Raw genomic sequence first — 20,665 nt, 5'->3', positions numbered from 1 at the left:
GGAAGGGGAAATGACTGGACTAGATTCCTTGTCTGGATATTTGCTGTCGTTTCTAAATCCATTATCTGGGGCAACAGGGTGAAAGACGAGTGGAAAGCAGGTTCCCTCCCCAGTGCCTGCCGTGTGGCACAGTTATTTAGGAGGCACCCTCTATTATCAGGTGAGATTTACTCCTGAAAAGCTGCACCAGGAGTGCAGAATCACAGAATCACAGCAGCATCTCTGAGAAACAGGCTCACAGTGAGGTTTGCTTTGGTTTTTCCTTGCCTCAGTAGTAAGCATTACAAAGAAATCTTCATTAGGATTTTGAAAAATAGTTGGAGGAAATGTCACTTAATTTTGTGGTGCTGAAAGTGGGAACTTGTGTCCAAGTATGAGACTTAGAAGGACTGAACACCTCTGCACATCTTCCCCTCTGCAAAGGAGACCAACCTTTCCAGAAATATCATGCAGCAGATGCAGACCAATGGCTCATTTATTATTTATAGTTTTGATAAAACCAGGTTTCACTTCAGCATAATTAAGATGCTGCTGCCTCTCCTCCAGGCTACCTGGAGTTTGTCCTGTTGCCTTCACAAGCTCCCTAGAAGGTGTCAGCCCTTCTTGGCAAGGTGCAGGTGCACATTTGGGAAGGGATCTGTCTGTGCTCTCCTTTCCAAGTGTGTCTGGGCAGGAGAAAGGAGCAGTTCAGGATGCTGTGATCCACAGCTCCTGTTGGCAACGTGCACATGGGCAGGGAGAACAGGAGCACAGCATGGTTTGGTTGGAAGGGACCTTAAAGCTCACCCAGTGCCACACCTGCCCAGGCAGGGACACCTCCCAGTGTCCCAGGCTGCTCCAGCCTGGCCTTGGACACTGCCAGGGGTGGGGCAGCTGCAGATTCTCTGGGAATTCCATCCCAGCCCTTCCCCACCCTCACAGGGAAGGAAATGAAGCAGTGCTGGTCTCAGACATCTGCTGTGTGGAGAGCAGCAAGTACTGTCACCTGTGCTTGGCTTTATCACAGGATTGGACTTTGCAGTAAATAATAGCAGGGAAAGTACAATACCATTCTGTGGTTTCCCTCCTTTTCAGGCGTTTTAGTGGCAGTGCTGTAGCTTCTTTCAGAGGAACAACTCAAAGCCTTTCATGGACTTCACACTGCTTTATACATTCCATAGGAAACAAAGACAAAAAAGGAATCCCTGCCTTCCCTGTGAAAGGGAACTTCCTCTCTATCCTGAGACCTTCAGTCTGCTGGAACAAGGCAAGCCTGGATGTCACAGACCTGATTTTTCACAACTTGCACCTTCTATAGAAAGGCAGTTCTGGGGCTTTTACAGAAAGCAAAACAGATCTCAGTGTGCCTCATACATTTTCTCCTCCATTTTCGCATAATGGGGTGAAACTCGTGGCTCATCAGGCTCTGGTCTCCCCTGGAGAAAATAATCCCTGTTTTACATGCTGAGAATCTGAGCTTGATGCATCATCCTCCCAGTGCAGGAATGAATCAGCCCAGGGCCAGGTGCAGGACAAGGGGTGTGACAGGGCAAGTGCTGACCTGTAAGGGGAATGGAAATGAGTGAACTTCTAAGGTTTCAAAAAAAGCCTCCTCAGCGTGGGGAGCCTGTAACTGCATCTCTTTGTTGTGCAGGTCTGGTGCTGCGTGGGTCAGCTGTGGACAAATGTGCTCTGACTCGCACTGGGAGCCAGTCCTCGGTGTGGAGCACTTGGTGTGGCAGAGCACGGCCTGGGTTGAGTGCAGGCAGATCAGGAGCTGCCCTGCTCAGGAAAAGTGATATTTGTGCCTAGGAGATGGCTCTGGAGAGGCCACTGCTGGTATGGGCAGCAAGAACAGGTACTTCCTTCACGAGTTTAAAGCATAAGGGAGATATTTCTTTCTTTATTAGACCACAATAAAAGCTCCACATTACAATCCTGAATTGAAGGTGGCCTATTCCTTCAGTCCTACTCTTGCAGCCTTACAAATGGAGTTAAAAGCCAGACACTCTGTGTCTGAAACCCCCCAAAACCCCAAGGCAGGCTGAACACTGGGACAGGATGGGGGTAAAAGCCTGTGCAGCTTTGTGTCCCTTTTAACTGAGCAGTGGGACAGTCAGGCCTGCTTGGTTTGAGTCACTGATTTCAATTCCTGCTAAGGGGAATCTGTCAGAGCACTCTGCAGTGTCTTGTTTTAGCATGGTGACTATTAGAGGTGTGCTTAGATATTAGTGCTGTAGCTCCCCATCTTGTGATCCCCCTGCTCATCTGAAATTGCTTTGACTTGCCTGGAGTCATCCAGTTCTCCTCCAGCTTTGCTCTCAGGAGAGTTCCTGGGCAAACCCTGAGCCTGTTTGGAGGGCACAGGAACTGCTGAACCCCTGGATCCTGTGGAGAATTCCAGAATTCACAGGGAGCAGTGAGGTGAAACTGGGCAAACTCGAGAAGAGCACTGCACTTGCATGGCTGAGGTCAGGGAAGGGCAGTAGGAAAGAAAACTCATCTAATTTAGCCCTACACAGCCTGAGTGAGCAGCACATTGCAAAACTCGCTCCACTCAAACAAATGATCCACCTAAGCAGCTGCAACCAGAAAGGCCATTTTCTATTCCTAACTCCTGTACCTAAGCATCACTTTGGAATGTAAAGTACTGATTGCAGGGCTTGAAAGCTCTCACAGGGAGATGATTGTTGTGATTTGTACAGTCAGTTCAGGAACACGGTGTTCCCCCAACACCACTGCTCCAGCTCCTCCAGGTAATGGCAAGAGAAGCCATATTTTTCTTTTGTGTCATTCTAGAGACAAAAGAATGTCCTGTGCCAGGGAGGAGCATAAGGAAACAAACCCGGCCCGCTGTTCACTGAAGTATAACCTGCCTTTAACCCAGACAGCTGAAAACAAGCCTTTAGTTTAACACTGCCTGCAGTACAAGGACCTGGCAAAACAGCTGGAGAAAAGCACTGACCTAACACTCCTGGCTGACTCCCCCAGGCACACGAGAATCCTGTTCCCAGGGTTTCCATCATTCCATCCCTGAAATGTCACTGTGTGTCCAGGAGCCACTGTCAGTGTTTAAGAAGCATTTTGGGCTGGAGATCCAAATGCAAACCCAGTGGCTGCTGTTGGGCTCCTGAGCGCCGTGAGTGTTTGTGGGGGGAGCTGCAGAGATGAGGCTCACTCAGAAATAGCTCTTCCTTGGAAAGCTGGAGGGCTGAATCACAGTGTGTTGGCTCAGTTCTTAGCAGACGAGCCATCACATCTGCCTCCCTGTAGGCGAGGAGCCGTCACTGGCATCGGGATTGGCAGCCAGGTTCTGTCCCTTTGGAAACCAGGCAGTGGTGATGAGGAAGGCGAAGGCTCATCGTGGGCAGGGTCAGGAGGTGGGCTGGCAGCTCTGGGAGCAGGAGGGCTCTGCTCCCCTGTCCCTCTCTGTGCACAGAACGTGCCCCCAAGTTGAACTTCGGGCACTAAGTAAGTTCTTTTGCTCACAGGCATTAACCACTGCTCTGCTGCTGGGGGGCTGAGACAGCCCTGAGCATATCCATGGCTGGTGTTGTCCTGAGACAGCTGAAAATAGGAGTGAGATGGGCAAATAGGAACACCAGGGAAAAATGGGGAAACCTGGGAGGGGACAAGACAGCTCCTGAGCTAGGTACCTGAAACTGAAAGCAACTGAGGGACACCCCTGGCTTGAAAGGCTCTGGGGAGCCTGCAGAGCCCACCTGATAGCCACAAAAATGCAAATGCACACAGAGTTTTTCTTCCTAGAACAGAGTGTGAGCCCTTAAATACATGTCACTCCTGGTTCCCAGCAGTCCAGAGGAAGCCTTGGGGGAAAAGGGGATGAGGGAACTAGTGGAAAGTTTTTGGAGGTAGCAAAGAAACAAATTACAGATATGGATTTTAAAGTCTCAGAGACATGGGATTTCTTTTGAGCTAGAGTTTTGGGCTCAGTGCCCCCACTGCTGCAGTAATGTTAATTCTCAAGCCTCCCCTCCAGGTTCAGGCATGGGCACAGTTGCAGGAGGAGTAGATTGGGAGTTCCTGAACCAACTGGTTGCTGACCATGAGTCAGGGGAATGACCTTGCAGCAGGCGGCTCACGGTGCTGCTCTCGGAGCCGTGCCAGGATAAACGACACTGGCATCTCTGAGTGCTGGTGGAACCATTTTGTGACATTCCAGCTTGGCCTTGTCTCCTGCTGCCTTTGCACCGAAATTGTTTGGGTGGGTGGGAATGGGATAGAATATTCCCTTTTTTCCTCACAGCCTGGGCTTGGGACTGTCTTAATACAGAGATAAAGGGGATATGGACAACTCTTATCTCTTGCCTACATCCTTGTCCATTAACATCAGCATTACAGATATTTAACCAAATTAAATCTTACTCTCCCCCCCAGCCATACCCATATTAAACTGTAAGAAAACACCATGATAAAGTTTAAAAAATCCTAGGCAGCAGCACTGAATTTTCTGGATGGGTCTGGGAGAGATTTGTCAGAGGAGAGAGGGTAGAACACTTGGCATTTAGACGTTTTAATGAATGTTCCCAAATAAGAAAAGAAAAACATTTGCTTGTAGACTCTAAGCTTCTCACAGCATCAGAAAGCTCCTGACACAGAGCCCAATGCTGTATTTGTATAACATGGAAATGAACAGCAGCAGCAGCAGAGCTGCAGGCTCCGAGCCTGCTCTGTGAGCAGCAAAATGGCCAGGGGTGCTGGGGCTCATCTGAATTCCTTCACCATTTGGGGGGTCACTAGGTGGACCTGATACCCCTGACCCTTCAGGTATGGTTTCAACTCTAACATCAGTATGAAACGAATATTTCTAATCATATTCAAGCTTGTGCCCCCATCAGCTCCACTCCCTAAAGCACCGACAGGAACCAACAGCAAAATTCGTCTGCGTCACAGATGTAACATGACCATCGGCAAAACAAGAGCAGAGGAGATCATGGCTGTCTCGTCCCTCACAGAGCCTTCCTTCACTAGCAGACAAGAAGAGGTAATGCTTTTAAATTTATACCATGGGCATGTGAAATCCTGCCCTTCCTTCCCCGAATCCCGCGGTCCCCGAGCGGTCAGAACGCCCGAGAAAACTGCGTGTGTTTTGTCGGCGTGGTACGGAACGCTGCGTCACGATGCTGCACCAAGGCCGAGGCAGAGCAAACCCCACTCCCCAGAGCAGGGAAACCCAGATACAGGAACATGAATCAGCTCATGCAGTGTCACACACACAAGTGTCAGAGGGAGGGAGAAATCACAGCTTTCCCCAGTCCTTTTGCGGCACTGTGCGGAAAACGATCGCGGAACAGTTACCCAGGTACAGCTCACGGTGACAGTGCCACGCCTGTGCACATAATCACTGCTGTCCTACAGAAATATGCCATGTCCCCTTCTTAGCCTTGTTTCCTGCCAGTCCCACAGATTTACCTGCTGACAGTAACCTCAATTCCTGAGTAATGAGATTTACAGCTGGAGTTTAACATTGAAATAACTCCTCTTATATCCATCTCCTTACCCTCCCTGCATTTAGGCACAGTTAAACCATCGCTGTGGCCAAAACATGATGGCAAAAAGAATTAAACCAAATACATCCTTGTGCTGAAGACACTCAGCAGCCAGTGGCACCTCCTTGAAAGCCATGAAACAACAGCACCAGCTTTACAAAGTCAGGGCTTCTCCACCCCAAAACCATAATGGGGAAAACCACAAAGAGCTGTCCATGCAACCAACGCTTGAGAAAACAGACTCAACCCACCTATCATCCACACAACCCAGCATCATGCCTTAGTCCAACTCCTGGCTGTACAGAACACCTCTACAGCTGCCTGGGACTGTTCTCCTGTGTGTGTGTGTATTTCTGCCTGTCTGTCTGTCTGCAGGGACCACCGTTGTCGCTGCTGTTCCTGTTGTTCCCCTGCTCTGCGGATCTGGCGCTGCGGGAGGCAAGGATGCTCCGAGGGAGCCAGCTACAGCCAGCGAAGGCTCAGTGAGTCAGGGGGGGTTGTGATGACTGCAGTAAGAGGCTGAAATTCCCTATGGAATCTGGCAGGAAAGGAGGAAAGATGGAGATGGGGAAGAGGGAAAGAAAGTGGGGAGTGGCACGTACAGTCTGTCGGTTCTTCCCGTCCCTGCGCCGCACTGCCGTTGGAAATGGCGGCCCTGCGCAAAGGACGGCGTCGCGAAAAATCCGCAGCGCCTGCGGCCTGCACAACCAAACCTCCAAAATTCCATCCAGGGTGTAAATCCAACCCTGCCCTCTCTCCCTGTCTCCCAGAGCACCCTGCAGAGGCCAGGCTGCAGCCTAGGCAATGGGGACGGCTGCCATGCAGTGCTGAGCCCAGCGGTTGTTGCTAAACAACCAACCCTGGCGCTGGAGATGTCAGCCAGTGAGTAACAGAGATTAAACACTCCTGCTAGCACATCCTGAAACTTGGGTAAGCCTCAGAATGATGAAAGGCTATGGAATAATGGCCCCTGTTGTATGAGAAAGCAAAGTTACCACTCCACTGCATAATCGGGAGACTTCCTCGGCCAGAAGGACCAAGCTCAAGGCTGGCTGTGTCCTCAGCACTTCCAGGCAGAGCTGCCATCTTCATTGCTGGGCGCTTTAAGAAGAGAGGTGAAAAAATAGTATAGTAAACGGTTAAGAGGGAAAAGTGTTCTCCCCTTCACTTCCTTATCCTCTCTCTGGAGCTGCTCTCTGCCCTCAGTCTCCCATTCATCCTTAACCAGTTCCCAGTCCTTCCGTCCTTGCTTTCTAACGCTGTTACTCCTTTGCAAACCTTTAAAGACCCATCACTGAGGGCAGTCTCCATCTCTCTGTGATGTTACCGAGCCTGTGGCACACACACTTGTGCAAACAAAAACTGAGTTTTGGTAAGAGTCGTTTTCATTTCTTTAACTATTCCCACAACATAATTTCCAGGTGCAATCCCTGCCCCAAGCAGTTCACAGTGCTGCCAACACTCCAGCACCTCAGAAAGGAGAAGGAAGCAAGGAGAAAAGCCCTGAACCCCAGTACTTTCCCCTGCACCGTGGGCTGCAGCTCTGACACGTCATCATCATGACTGGATGGTGAAAGGAGACCTCCTGGGATCACCCATGGGTGAAGGACTGCACCCAGCACAGCCAGCAGTGACCAGCTCCTATCCTGTCTGCTGCCCGAGGGACGCCTGGCATCCGGGATCCGAGGTGAGCATGGAGCGAGAGCGGGCAGGGAGTGGGCAGGGGGCAGGAGCGGGAAGGGAGATGGGAGCAGGGAGGGAATGGGCAGCAATTGGGCAGGGAGCAGCAGGCAGGGAACAGCCATGGAGCATGCCAAGGAATGGGCAGGGAGCAGGGGAACAGACAACGAGCAGGCAGGGAATAGGACAGGAGCAGCTGCTGGTACTCGGAGTGCTGGGATCAGTGTGCAGGTTGCAGAGGCAGCCCAGCGCTGACATGGCCGCTCCGCTGATAGCCGCGGGCAGGGAGCAGGGAGCCAGGCATTAGGCAGTGAGCAGAGGGCAGGAGCCCAGTGCTCTCAGGGCTGCTCCTCTCACATGAGCAGGCAGTGAGCAGGCAGGGAATCGGTAGTGGGCAGACGACAGCCCTGGTTGCATGCCACTCTGCTGACACCCGCGGGCAGGGAGCGGGCAGGGAATAGAAGCTGGCAGTGGGCAGAGGCAGCCCCGCTTGCTTGCCCGCTCTGCTGACACCAGCGAGCAGGGAATAGGGAGCAGGCAGGGAATAGGGAGTGGGCAGTGGGTAGCGGGCAGTGAGAGCGGGCAGTGTCAGAGGGCACAGGTAGCCCTGCTTCACAGCCGCTCCACTGAACACCAGTGGGCAGGGAATAGAGAGCAGGGCGGGGAGCAGGCAGCAGGCAGTGGGCAGCAGGCAGTGTCAGAGGGCACAGGCAGCCCCACTCCATTGCCGCTCTGCTGACACCCGCGGGCAGGGAATAGAGAGCAGGGCAGTGAGCAGGCAGGGATTAGGGAGCAGGCAGTGGGCAGCAAGCAGTGTCAGTGAGCACAGGGCAGAGGCAGCCCCACTCGCTGCCTGCTCCGCTGACACCCGCGGGCGGGGAATAGGGAGCAGGCAGTGAGCAGGCAGGGAATAGGGAGCAGGCAGGGAATAGAAGCAGGCAGTGTCAGCAGCGGGCAGTGTCAGCAGCGGGCAGTGTCAGAGGGCACGGCAGCCCCGCTCCATGGCCGCTCCGCTGACAGCCGGGGGCAGGGAATAGGGAGCAGGGCAGGGAGCAGGCAGTGAGCAGGCAGGGAATAGGAGCGGGCAGCAGGCAGTGTCAGCAGCAGGCAGTGTCAGCAGCGGGCAGTGTCAGAGGGCACGGCGGCCCCGCTCCGTGCCCGCTCCGCCGACACCCGCGCACGGCCAATGGGCTCGGGCGCTCCACCTGCCGTCCCCGGCGCGCCCAATGGCGGCGCGGCCCCGGCGCTGCGCCCTCCCCGGCCAATGGGAGCCGGCGCTGGCTCTCGTTAATGATGCAGCAGTCCAGGGAAGACTATCACATGTGAGCTGGCCGCCTGCCAGCATGGAGACACCGAGAGAGCAAGGTAAACAACTTTCCAACGCCAAAATGATGACATTTAATCCCTAAATGCTGGCTTCCCGGCTCGACTCATCTTTAACCCCTTTCAGCTGGTGTGGAAGCGTCTGGAAGGCACCCGTCTACCTGTCCCCAGTGCTTTTAAAAACTGGACGACGTGCCCTGCAATGATCACTGCGTCACCGTTTGCCACTTTGCGAACTACGCAGTGACAAACCTCCGAGCTCCGAATCGCAGGGCGCCTGTTAACCCCTGCGCCAGCCCCGTGCCGACATGCCAGCCTCCAGGGACACGGGGGGGGATAGAAAGCCCAGCCAAACCGGGAAAACAGCAGTCTTTGCAAAGTTGTCATCTCTCCCCCACGACTACTACCCTCCTCTGCAGTACAGTAATGCCGGCAGGAGTGACATTAGTACAACCTGTGCCGTCGCTCCATTGAGAAAACAGCTCTGACGCAGAACAGAGCAATCCTACCCAGCCAAAATAATAATAAAGGCACTTTGGGATCCGAACTTAGGGACGCCGGGGGAAAGGGACGCCCTGCAAATAATCCAAATACGTAGCTGCAGCTCCAGCCCCATCCTGATCAAAGGGTACGTACGTGAGGGAGACGAACCGGACCGAGGAGCCGTGCCCGTGCACCATCTGCGCAGTCCTCAGCCCTCCGCTCGCTCTGGAGCGCCGCAGAAGAGAAGGTTCCAGAAATTTCCTTCCCGTTAACCCTTTCGGTGTCTGCCCACTCTCCCTCCCCGTGGGATTAAGCGCGCCGGGTCTCCAGCATCGTCAATGGGCGAAGCCTCCTACGCCAAGCGAGCCCCAGTACGAGGTGCAAATGGCAGTGGATGGTGGCAGGAGCCCACTCCGTGGTGTTGGTGGCACTTCTCTTCCTGGAGCCCTCTCTGCCTCTCTTGCTGCCTCTCTCCCCTCTTGCTGCAGCAGGGCTGTTGCTGGTAGACCTATCGACGGAGCTTGCTCTCTCACTCTCTCGCTGAGCTCTGTGACGCAGCTCTAAATTCTCCAGCCTGCTCCTTGTGTTATAAGAGCGGAACTGCAGCTTTCCAGGGAGCCCGTGCCAGCGGTGCCAGGGCCAGGCAGACCGGAGGGAGCGTCGCTCCTGGACTCTGCACCTTTTTTTGGCAATTATTCTGTTCCTCACCTCTGTTCCTGCGCTTTCTCCCCGGCTCTCAGCCTCGCATCTCCTTCTCTGCCTCTGAGTCATACTTGCATACAGGTTAACTCTTTTAGGATTGGTAGTCAGCAGTACAAATCTCGAGCGATAGCAGCTGAAACCACAGCCAACTTTTTTGGTGTTTTCTGCTTTAAAAAAACCAAAGCAAATCTTGCTGGCTCTAAAAAACAAAAACACGTGCACACACACACACGTTGCAGTGGAGAGTTGGTGCTTTCTGATTAACTGTTTTGGTGTCAGGAACCACTGCTTGACTTCCTGAAATGAAATATTTTAGGCCCATGTCCTGCAAATCCTGAGCAGACAGATCCCCTGAAGCACAAGGCAGCTTAGGAGGAGCTGCTGCTGGGATCAGATGCAGGACTTGTGGGCATGAGGCTACTGCTGGCCCCACAAGCCCCTGCTCTGCTGGCCACAAGACACTGATCTGAGCGTGGTTTAGCTGCTGGGCAGATGCATGGCGTGAGATAAGGTGCTGGAAGTGCTGGAAAGCCACAGGATCTTCTTAATCTGAGCAGCATTAATAAGTGTTATCACACACACAGATTCAAAACGCTCGGCGTAGGCAGGGGAACTAATAACTGCGCTCCTGGAGTCGCCAGAATCCAATAATCCCCGGCAAAGACAGTCCACAGGCAGCTCTGCATTTCAGCACAGCAGGCATCATCCCCAGGCAAGGAGCCTTTTGCAGCTGCTCGCTCTCTCCTCGCCTCTGCCCCCCAGATCCCTGCAGTGACTCCGGAGCCTCCGGCCAGCCCCGGCACCTGGCAGGGGAGGCAGAGCTCTGCCAGCACCGGGAAGTGTGGAGGAGGATCCGCGGTAGGTGCAGCTCCTGGGAATCAGGGAAGCTGATGGAGAGGCAGCACTGAGAGGGAGTTGATGTGCACACACGGAGCAGCGAGGAGCAGTCCGTCAGGAAACACGGAATGCAGAGAGATCCCTGCTCCGCTCCTCCGTCTGCCATTTTAATTCTGACTTCAGAGCCGGCTGCGAGCGTTGGGTTTTTCACTACAACCAAAGCTGAAGTAACCACGGGGTTTTTTTCTCCTCGCAGCGTCTGAAGAGCCTGAGCTATTTTGGGATTTGTCTGTACTACACTGAAAATGACACCTGTTACGCACAGGCACAAATGAGAAAAATTACAAGCGCCCGCTTCCTCTGATAGGATCCTACAAAAATTGGGGTGAGATCCCGTGGGTCAGGGCTGGGTGAGCAGCAGGGGCTCTGCTGTGGGGTGAAGGGGATGACCCCGCTGAACTGAACAGACACCAGTATGAGAAATGTAAAAAGTCTGTAGTAGCTGATGCAAGGGGAAATCAAGCCTCCATGTGACCAGAAGAAGTAGTGCATGATCAACTAAATGCCACAATACATGGTTTCTTATGCAATCGAGCCCATGGGACTCCAGGCCTTACACATCCACTTTGTGGCCAAAGCTGCAGGGATTAACTCCTTCCTTAATGACTGGGAGCGAGCACAGGCTCCTGAAATGAGTCATCCCCCCAAGCAGGCCGGGCTTTGCTGCGGCTGGAGCTGCCTCTGCTGCTTCCAGTCACCCCCGTTCTCTCAGGAGCCCCAGCACGCCGGGCCAGGGCGGATTTTCCGTGTTCCCACTTCTCCCTGGTGGTTTGCGCCAGGCTGCGCAGGCGGGCAGAGCCCACCTTGAGATGCAGGGAGCTCCAGAAGTGACACAGCGAGATGAAACACCAGATGAAAGCTGGGAGCCTCAGAAGCAGGGCAGTTTACTGGTGCTGTCGGCTCACACCGCTTTTGTCAGGCCTGTGGTGTGTCAGGAAGGTGAAACCGACTTTGATTTATCCCAAATGACTCTTTTCTGGTTGCTTTCAGGGGAAATGCAGCGTTTATTTCATGGTTTGCTTTCCTTTGAAAATCACCAGCCCTGGTATGTTTCTGTCTTTGCCTGGCTCCGGGTACTTGCTGGTGGCACTCAGGCTCCCAAGAAGAGCTCAGAGCTGTGAGAAATCAACTGTGAGAAATCTTGGGCAGTGGAAAACTTCAGCCCTCAGAACTGAGTGATGAGGCCTAAAAACATAAAGTCATTTTCTGGCACTCTTGGGCAGGATTTGGCATTTTCTGGTTCAAGCATCTTCAACATTCCACTATAAAAATCTAGGCTGCTTTTCTGGTTTAACTGGAGCCCATTTCCATGTGTGGAAACTGGTTTGGGTTGGGGTTTTTTTTAGCTTTTTTTCATTCCCTTCCAGACTTTAAAAGTAGGAGGCAGAGCTTTGGTTTTGTAAGAACTGCCTATGGGGGTGCAAAGTCCTGGGCTAGAAAGGAGGCTTGGAAAATGGGAATAATCCATGGCTGAGGTGTGAGACAGGGGAGATCAGTGTCACAGTCGGAATGGCAGGGTTGGGATCTTCCAAAACTGGGAATGACCCCATGGCTGATCACAGCTGGGCCCTGAGTGCTTACAGTGCTGATTAATAAAATTAAGAGTTTTGATAGTGCTGAACATTCTAACCAGACTTCAGGACTTGCAGCTGGGATAGTTTGGACTGGATATTTGGGGAAAATACCATTTTTTGAGGAGGGAGGGTTTTGACCCTCCAGGCTGTCCTTGACAGTTCCCTCAGCACTACAAAAGGATCAGGGACCGATTCCTCAGCTTCCAGAGGAAGTTTGGGCTTGCTCTGCTTCTGTGCCAGGCTGTACCTGAAGGTTCATCCTCCCTTCTCCAGCATCTCCCGTGCAATTTTCTGCCGTCACACTGCAATGGCCTTAATAGCAACAACAAATGGAGTCTGACACTCCCCAAATCTCACCCTGTGCACATCATCATTGCTGCTGGGTGATAAAACGACCTGAGGGAGACCTTTGGTGTTTTGAGTGCTGAAGGAAACCCTCGTGGTCCTGCCCGCACTTCCAGCTTCCTGCCGGGGAAGCCTTGGCTCGGGTTTCGGTTTAAATGCCTTTAAATGCCATCGGCCACACCTTCCCCCAGCGCAGGAAGCACGATTGTTAAAATCAGGGCATGTTCCTGTTTCACTGAAAGGCTGAGATAAATAATCCAAAGGCCTCGTTTATGCCAAGCGAATTCCTGCCCGGGCTGGAGCAAGTCTGGGCAGCTGTAAATCTGTAACCCCTCGACCTCAGCCTCGGAAGGGGAGGCTTGGCACAGCCCCGCAGGAGGGGCTGGGCACCAACGGAAGGAGCAAAGAATCGGGCAAAGGTGGACAGGGCAGTGGAAAAGTTTCTTCACTTTACCAAGCGAGAGGCTTAAAAGCTGCTTTGAAATGCAGAATAGTCAGTTTTTCAAGTGCTGGTGTGGGGCGGCTCTTGTTGGGTTTGCCAGTGATACTTCATCCTTACAAACAGAGCCTCAGTGAGAGACAGTCACAACAACATATTCAGGTTTCAATTTTTTCCAAAAGGTTTATTGTTTTCCAGACAAGCTTCTTTAGTGAATTCCAGAGAATTGGCCAGTGAGTCCTTTCCTTACCAGCCCAGCAGAATGACAGAATGGTTTGGGTTAGAAGGGACCTTAAAGCCCATCCAGTGCCACCCCCAGGGACACCTTCCACCATCCCAGGGTGCTCCAAGCCCGATGCAACCTGGCCTTGGACACCTCCAGGGATCCAGGGGTGCTCTGGGCACCCTGTTCCATTTGGAACACTCTGCTGCTCTCCCTGGGGTCCCGAGCAGCAGAGGAAGAGCAGCAGGCACATAAAGAGCAGCAAACCCCTTCCCAAACAGTTTCAAAGCCAATTCTGTGCGTCTGTTTGGGTGTGCACGGCTGACAGCCCCACAAAGAGCAGGGTGGGGGCTTCACAGTGCCCATTGGGAGGTGGTTCCAGGGAATTGTGTGGAACAGCTGGTGCTGGGATCTGCCAGCACTGCCAGAGGTGTGGGATCGCTGTCGGGGCTGTGCTGGCATTGGGGAGCTGCATTTGCATGGAGCCTTTGCATTCTCGGTGAGAACCCAGCCCACGGCACGGAGCAGGCACTGAAATGGGAGCCCGCAGGTGAAAACCTGGCCCTCCCTCTGAAAACCTGGAATTTTTCCGGTGAAATCTAAGAAACCCAGCTGGAAGAGCCAGGATCCTTTTCAAAGAGGTGGCACCGCATTAACATCCCGGCCGCTTCAAAGCATCGCTTCGTGGCCCGTGCTGGAGTCGGGGCCGGGGTATTTGGGATGCTCAGCCCACACCAGAATGCCCGGTGGGCACAGGGACCCCCGGCCGCCCTCCCCGCGCTGGCAGCGGCTGTGGGGGCAGCGAAAGCAAGGAGCCAACAGCGCGGAGACAAAAGGAATTATTTCAGCTATTAGCTGCTAAGAATAGAGGCGGCGGGGGTGCTGAGGTGCCTGACAGCGCAGCCGGAGGAGCGCGGATTGCAGGGGGAGCACGGAAATAGCCGCGCTCCGGCTCAGCACCCGCAGCTCCGTGAGTCACCCCGGCCCGGGGGGGCACAGCTGGGCCGGGCAGGGCCGAACGGAGCAGGGTCCAAACCCAGCAGGGTCCGAATGGAGCAGGGTCTGAACGGGCATGGTCCGAACTGGGTAGGGCCGAGCGGAGCAGGGTCTGAACGGGCAGGGTCCGAACTGGGCAGGGTCCAAACCCAGCAGGGTCCGAACGGGGCAGGGTCTGAACGGGCAGGGTCCGAACTGGGCAGGGCCGAGCGGAGCAGGGTCTGAACCGGGCATGGTCCAAACTGGGCAGAGTCTGAACCGGGCAGGGCCGAACGGAGCAGGGTCTGAACGGGCATGGTCCAAACTGAGCAGGGTCTGAACGGGCAGGGTCCGAACTGGGCAGGGTCCAAACCCAGCAGGGTCCGAACCGGGCAGGGTCTGAACGGGCATGGTCCGAACCGGGCAGGGCCGAACCGGGTAGAGTCCAAACCCAGCAGGGTCCAAACTAAGCTGGGTCTGAACCAAGCAAGGTCTAAACTGAGCAGGGTCCAAACTGGGAAGGATCCAGACTCAACAAGGTCCAAACCAAGCAGGGTCCAAACCCAGCAAGGTCTGAACAGAGCAGGGTCCAAACCAAACAGGGTCCAAACTGAGCAGGGTCTAAACCTGAGCAGAATTCGAACTGAGCAGGGTCCAAACTCAACAGAGTCCAAACCCAGCAGGATCCAAACTGAGCAGGGTCTGAATCAGGCAGGGTCTGAACCGGGCAGGATCCGAACCAAGCAGGGTCCAAACCCCACAGAACCAGCCCCGGGCTGGGTTTGCAGGGCAGCTCTCAGCACCAGAGCCTGGTTTTCCCTGCGGAGCATCTTCCCAACGGGCAGGAAGAGCCCAGGGAGCCCCGAGCTCTGCTGAAGGTCCCGATCCCCGGGCAGCGGGTCCTGCTCTGGCACGGGCAGGAGGATTTGGGAAAGGCAAACATTCCCTGCCAGAGGAGCCTCTTGATGTCGGTCCAACTGTGTTCCAGGGTGTTTTCCCAAGTGCTAATCTCAAAGTTCCCTTTGCAAATACCTCATAAAAGGTTAAAGATACGCACGGCAGGTATTTAAATGCGGGGTCAGTAAATGGTGAGGTGCTCAGAGATGGCTTTAACATCTTGTCCTGCTGCTGTTTAACCAAAATCCTTTTGGTATCACTGTGTGTTTTTATCCAATATAGCTTGGAAGAGGCAATTTTCCTTCTGTGCTGTTTGTGCTGCGCAGGGTACAACACATTCCTGATCTATGACGAGGTTTCCAAACTCCATAGTAAAATGAATAATAATGATAGTAAATGTTGTATAACTTTTTTTTTTAATACAGCAAGCTTTGTATTGCTTCAATGCTGGATTTTCCAGTTATTGTACGTGGGGGGTGGGGGGGGAAAGATTAAAAAAAAACCAAAACAAGGAATAACAATGAATTAAAAAAAAAAAAAAACCAAGCAAATTCAAGGTTTGTAAGGAAACAAAAATCAGTCCTGGGTGCCACTGCAGAAAGAGTCGAGCTGGACAGAATTAAACATCTCAGCTGGAGCGTGGACAGGGCAGCAGACAGCCTGCTAAAAATAGATTAATCCCAATTACAGCCATACTCCTGCTTTGCCCAGGTTCCCCGTGGGCACGGGGCTGTGACTCCAGGGGGCTCCGTGCCCGGGTGGGCGCAGCGGGGCCGGGGGCACTCGGTGCCCGTCCTTGCCCGACCTGGGGGCTCGGAGGGTGACAGTGGCAGTGACGGTGACGGTGGCAGTGTCAGCAGTGTCTCTGCTGCTGGCCTTGGCTGCAGCTCCAGCTGCCCAGCCCGGCTTAGCTCCACTCGCCACTGCAGATCTGCTCTGCTGTGACCCAGCTCTGCCTCTCTGCCCAAGGATCGAGCCCTGGGCACCTCCTGCCATGCCAGGCTCTGGTTAACCCTGCAGCAGGGTGTGCCAGCCGTCCTGGCTGGTTTGGTTTCCTCTGGGACAATGCTCAGAGCTGGCTGCTCCTCTGACTGTTCTGACCGCTTCTCTGCTTTTCTGCTTCTCTGACCTCTCCGACTTCTTCTCTGCTTCTCTGACTGTTCTCTGACTGTTCTCTGACTGCTCTGCTTTTCTGCTTCTCTGACTTCTCCGACTTCTCTGCTCCTCTGACTGTTCTCTGACTGTTCTCTGACTGCTTCTCTGCTTTTCTGCTTCTCTGACCTCTCCGACTTCTTCTCTGCTTCTCCGACTGTTTTCTGGCTGCTTCTCGGCAGCAGCATTGCAAAATGTTTAGTGGCAAATAAACAGATTTAAGCCTCTGTTTTCCAAACTCTGGTAAGTTTGTTTGTCCCATTCACTCTGGGAAACTCTGGCAAACAACTCTTTTCCCACCAAAGGGTTGGATATTAATTACCAATTTAAATATTTAGTCAGAAAATGAATGCCTTCAGCTGTAACAAGTTAGTTTTGTTTAATCAGAAACTAGGAGTGAATGCTCTGGGGTTTCTTTTAATTTCTGTGGCAGAAATCAAAATTTAATATCTTGGATTTACCTGAGGAACAGCTGCAGGTACAGGGGGAACAGCATGGATTTCATTTAAATGTCCAACTGAGCCTGGTGGGGTATTTTATGTAAAAATCAAAGTCATGGTGAATGCCAGGACCCAGCCCTGAGAGAGGCAGGATCGTGTCCAAGCTGGCAGGCAGCTCTCAGTGGGGATAAGGTTTGGATGTGCTGGGAACTAGCAGTATTTATGCACAGAACTGATCAGAAAATATTTCAGTTTGCACTTTTAGGGCTTAATCACCCTTTGAACTGAAATGCAGATCCAGGATTTGGCTTTTTGTTTGTTTTTATTTAAATGAGAAAGAGTCAGTGCAGAGCAGTCAGTACCTGTGGGCTGCTGGGCAGAAATTCCCCTGCACAGCCCCAGGAGAAGTCCCACGGAGCCCAGGGCAGAGCTCCTGGCTGTCCCTCCTGCTGTCACCTCCCAGCTCCTGGAGCTGCACCCTGGGTACACAAAAACCTCCCATTAAAAGCTCCGCCAACCTTGCCGTGTAACAAAGCAACATTTTCCCACTGGGAAATGAACAAACAGGGGAAAAACAAACCTGTTGGGCATTGCTGAGCGGTTTGTTTGGCACTGCTGGGCCAGCAGCAGCATCCCTGTGCCCACTGGGATCAGCTCTGCCAGGTGAGCCCAGCCCTGGCACCTTCTGTCACTTCTGGGTGGTATTTGAGCACCCCAAATTGGGCACCCCAAATTGGGCACCCCAAATTGGGCACCCCACATTTTAAGGCTGCACCTGGCCCAGTGCAAGACATGCCTGCCCATGGAACAAGATGAGATTTAAAATCCCTTCCAACCCAAATCATTCCATGATAATTTATTCTTATTGTCTCAGGCTTTTGGGAAGGATCAGTATTAGATGCTGGCTTAGAGGCTTAAACCCAGTCCTTGCCATTCCTCAGGTGCTGGCCCTTCCTGCAGGATGAACCAGAATCCTCAGCTCTTTTTTCCCCTTTAAATGAGTAAAATAGGCTGGGAAGGAGCTGGTTTATGTGGGGTTTTAAAGAGGAAAAGAATTGGCAGGTACATGAGCAAAGCTGAAAGTATTTTCATCTGTTTTGCTTTGTATGTTTAATGTTTTGTTTTCTACTTTATGAGTTATACAAAGGAATCACTCAAAACAAAGTTCTCCCATTCTGGTAAGGGGAAAAAAAGTCTGTGTTGGGACTAATGAGATTAATGAGAATTAGCTAGGCAAGAAAAAAATCCAAGACATCTTCAAAAATGACAATGTCTATTTTTTCTTAGAAAAAAAATAGAAAAGTTCATTCTCTAATTGAGCTTTGTTTGTGAAATAATTCCAGGCTGGGAAGAGCAATCAACTCATGCATAAAAATACTGCTTTAGGATCAATTTTCATTTTATTACTGGTAGCTTGGATTTTAGAAGTTACTGGCGGTTTTCAAATGATTTTTCCTATAGAAGTACAAAACGCCTGTCCTAAATTTGTGAGCCCTTTTTTTAATGAAAGGCTATGGAGAGAACTGATCAAGAAAACACATTTTTAAAAAAATAAATCTTGGCAGTTTGAGGCCAAAACAGCTGTGAAAGAATCCTCGTCTTGCCCCCTCTTTTTTCCAAGTATTTTAAAAGATAATAGCTTAGAACTCCTTATTTTTAGAAGCCTCCAGAAGGCTCAGCTGAGACCCAGAGGCCACAGTGGCTCAGCGCTGTACAAGCAAATTATTTAGGCCAGTTTATCCCCGGCCAAAATAATTTCCAATCCCGGTTTCCAGGCTGAGACGAGGGCAGGGAGAAAGCTGCCAGCACCAATCGCAGCAGGAGCAGCAGAACACCCCGGCCAGCCAGGCTGATGAATAGGATAATCCCCAATATGATAATTTGCGGTAATAAAAAGCACTTCAGGATTTTTTATTTTATTTATTTATTTTTTTTTAATTTGGGAGCAGAATAAATGCCGTGCGTGGCAGCGGGGCTGAGGCTCCCCCATCAATCACAGCACATTCCCCAGTCCCTGCCGAGCCTCCCAAAGCAGCCACACACACGGGAGAACTTTTGTTTCCAGTGATTCCTTTGTGTGACTCAAGTAGAAAACAAAACATTAAACATTACAGAGCAAAACGGATGAAAATACTCTCAGCTTTGCTCATGTACCTGCCATTAATCTCATTAGTCCCAACACAGATTTTTTTTCCCCTTACCAGAATGGGAGAACTTTGTTTTGAGTGATTCCTTTGTATAACTCATAAAGTAGAAAACAAAACATTAAACATTACAAAGCAAAACAGATGAAAATACTTTCAGCTTTGCTCATGTACCTGCCAATTCTTTTCCTCTTTAAAACCCCACATAAACCAGCTCCTTCCCAGCCTATTTTACTCATTTAAAGGGGAAAAAAGAGCTGAGGATTCTGGTTCATCCTGCAGGAAGGGCCAGCACCTGAGGAATGGCAAGGACTGGGTTTAAGCCTCTAAGCCAGCATCTAATACTGATCCTTCCCAAAAAAAACCCTGAGAAAATAAGAATAAATTATCATGGAATGGTTTGGGTTGGAAGGGACTTTAAATCTCACCTTGTTCCATGGGCAGGCATGTTTTCCACTGCCCCAGGCTGCAGAATTAAAATGTGGGTTACCCAAATCTGAGGTGCCCAATTTGGGGTGCTCAAATACCACCCAGAAGTGACAGAAGGTGCCAGGGCTGGGGCTGCTCCTCCTGCCCGTTGTCACAGGAGGCTGCTCTGCCCGAGCCATGCCAATCCTGGGGCTGCTGCCCTCTGCCCTTTGTGTCTGGGAGCTCTGGGTGAGTTTCCAGCTCTGGTTTGGGGGTTTGGGGGTTCTGGTGGCCCCCAGCCCCGCTCACACCCCTCAGGTGTCCCCAGATGCCCCGGGATGCTCTGCTCCGTGTGCCACTGCCCCAGGTAACCCATAGCCCAGATTTCCACCTGTAACCACGGCAACCGGCGTTATCTCGCACAGGTGCCCGGCACCCCCGGTAGTGACACCCTGCTCTGGCCCGGGGATCCTCCACCAGCACAGCCCAGTACAGCCCAGCACACCCCAGGACTCCTCAGTATCCCCCAGTACATCCCAGTACATCCCAGTCCATTGCATAACACCCCAGTACATCCCAGCACATTCCACAACATCCCAGTATATCCCAGTACACTCCAGCACACCCTGGTCCATCCCAGCACACCCCAGCCCATCCAATAACAGCCCAGTACATCCCAGTACACACCAATACATCCCAGTCCCTCCCAATCCATCCCAGTACACCCCATCACACCCCAGCACATCCCAGCTCACCCCAGTCCCTCCCAGTCCCTCCCAGTACACCCCAATCCCTCCCAGTCCCTCCCACTCTCCCAGTACACCCCAATCCCTCCCAGTCCCTCCCAGTACATCTCAGTCCCTCCCAGTCCCACCCAGTACACCCCAATCCCTCCCAGTCCCTCCCAGTACATCCCAGTCCCTCCCAGTCCCACCCAGTCCCTCCCAGTACACCCCAATCCCTCCCAGTACCTCCCAATCCCTCCCAGTACCTCCCAATCCCTCCCAGTACACCCCAATCCCTCCCAGTCCCTCCCAGTACATCTCAGTCCCTCCCAGTCCCTCCCAGTACACCCCAATCCCTCCCAGTCCCTCCCAGTACATCCCAGCCCCTCCCAGCACACCCCAGTCCCCTCCCAGTCCATCCCAGCCCTCCCCTGTGTGCAGGGGCAGCTCCTGGCAGGCCGGGTTGTGCAGCCCCAGCAGGCAGGGCAGGGCTAACCCCGTGTTTGCCCCCGTGCCAGTTTCCGTGCCAGGCCGTGCCAGGCTGGGCAGGGCAGGGCTGGCACCCGTGACAGGCCAGGCTCACCCAGCACCTGGGGGGGCCAGGTAAACACAGCAGGGACAGCTCCAGGGCCGTGCCCAAACACATCCCTGCCCATTGCACAGCCCAGCACTGAGCAATGCACATTAAATCACATTTATTGTCTCCATTATTCCCTCTCCCGGTGCTCTGTGCAAGTGGAGGCTGGCTGGGAATGCTGTGGCAGGGAGA

General features: G+C 52.7%; 1 protein-coding gene and 1 long non-coding RNA gene across 2 annotated transcripts in view; both read right to left on the bottom strand.

The window, feature by feature from the left end:
* Window positions 1-1,124: 1,124 nt before the first annotated feature.
* LOC132083297 (uncharacterized) lies at window positions 1,125-9,717 on the bottom strand. Its single transcript, XR_009419912.1, has 3 exons — window positions 9,129-9,717; window positions 6,485-6,590; window positions 1,125-1,540 (listed from the first exon to the last, which is right to left on the bottom strand). It is a non-coding gene; the product is annotated as an uncharacterized LOC132083297 (long non-coding RNA).
* A 5,120-nt stretch (window positions 9,718-14,837) lies between these two features.
* The window catches only part of CD34 (CD34 molecule), a 32,271-nt gene continuing 26,443 nt past the window's right edge, over window positions 14,838-20,665 (bottom strand). The window contains exons 9-10 of the mRNA XM_059487724.1: window positions 15,724-15,832; window positions 14,838-15,032 (exon numbers count right to left, since the gene is read on the bottom strand). Of these exons, the coding sequence (XP_059343707.1) occupies window positions 14,838-15,032; window positions 15,724-15,832 (304 nt within the window). The remainder of the gene's footprint in view (window positions 15,033-15,723; window positions 15,833-20,665) is intronic.

The sequence above is a fragment of the Ammospiza nelsoni genome, chromosome 23 (genome assembly GCF_027579445.1).
Source record: "Ammospiza nelsoni isolate bAmmNel1 chromosome 23, bAmmNel1.pri, whole genome shotgun sequence".
Taxonomy (NCBI): Eukaryota; Metazoa; Chordata; class Aves; order Passeriformes; family Passerellidae; genus Ammospiza; species Ammospiza nelsoni.
Note: the sequence above shows the minus strand (reverse complement) of the source record. Positions and strands in the feature narration are given on the sequence as shown.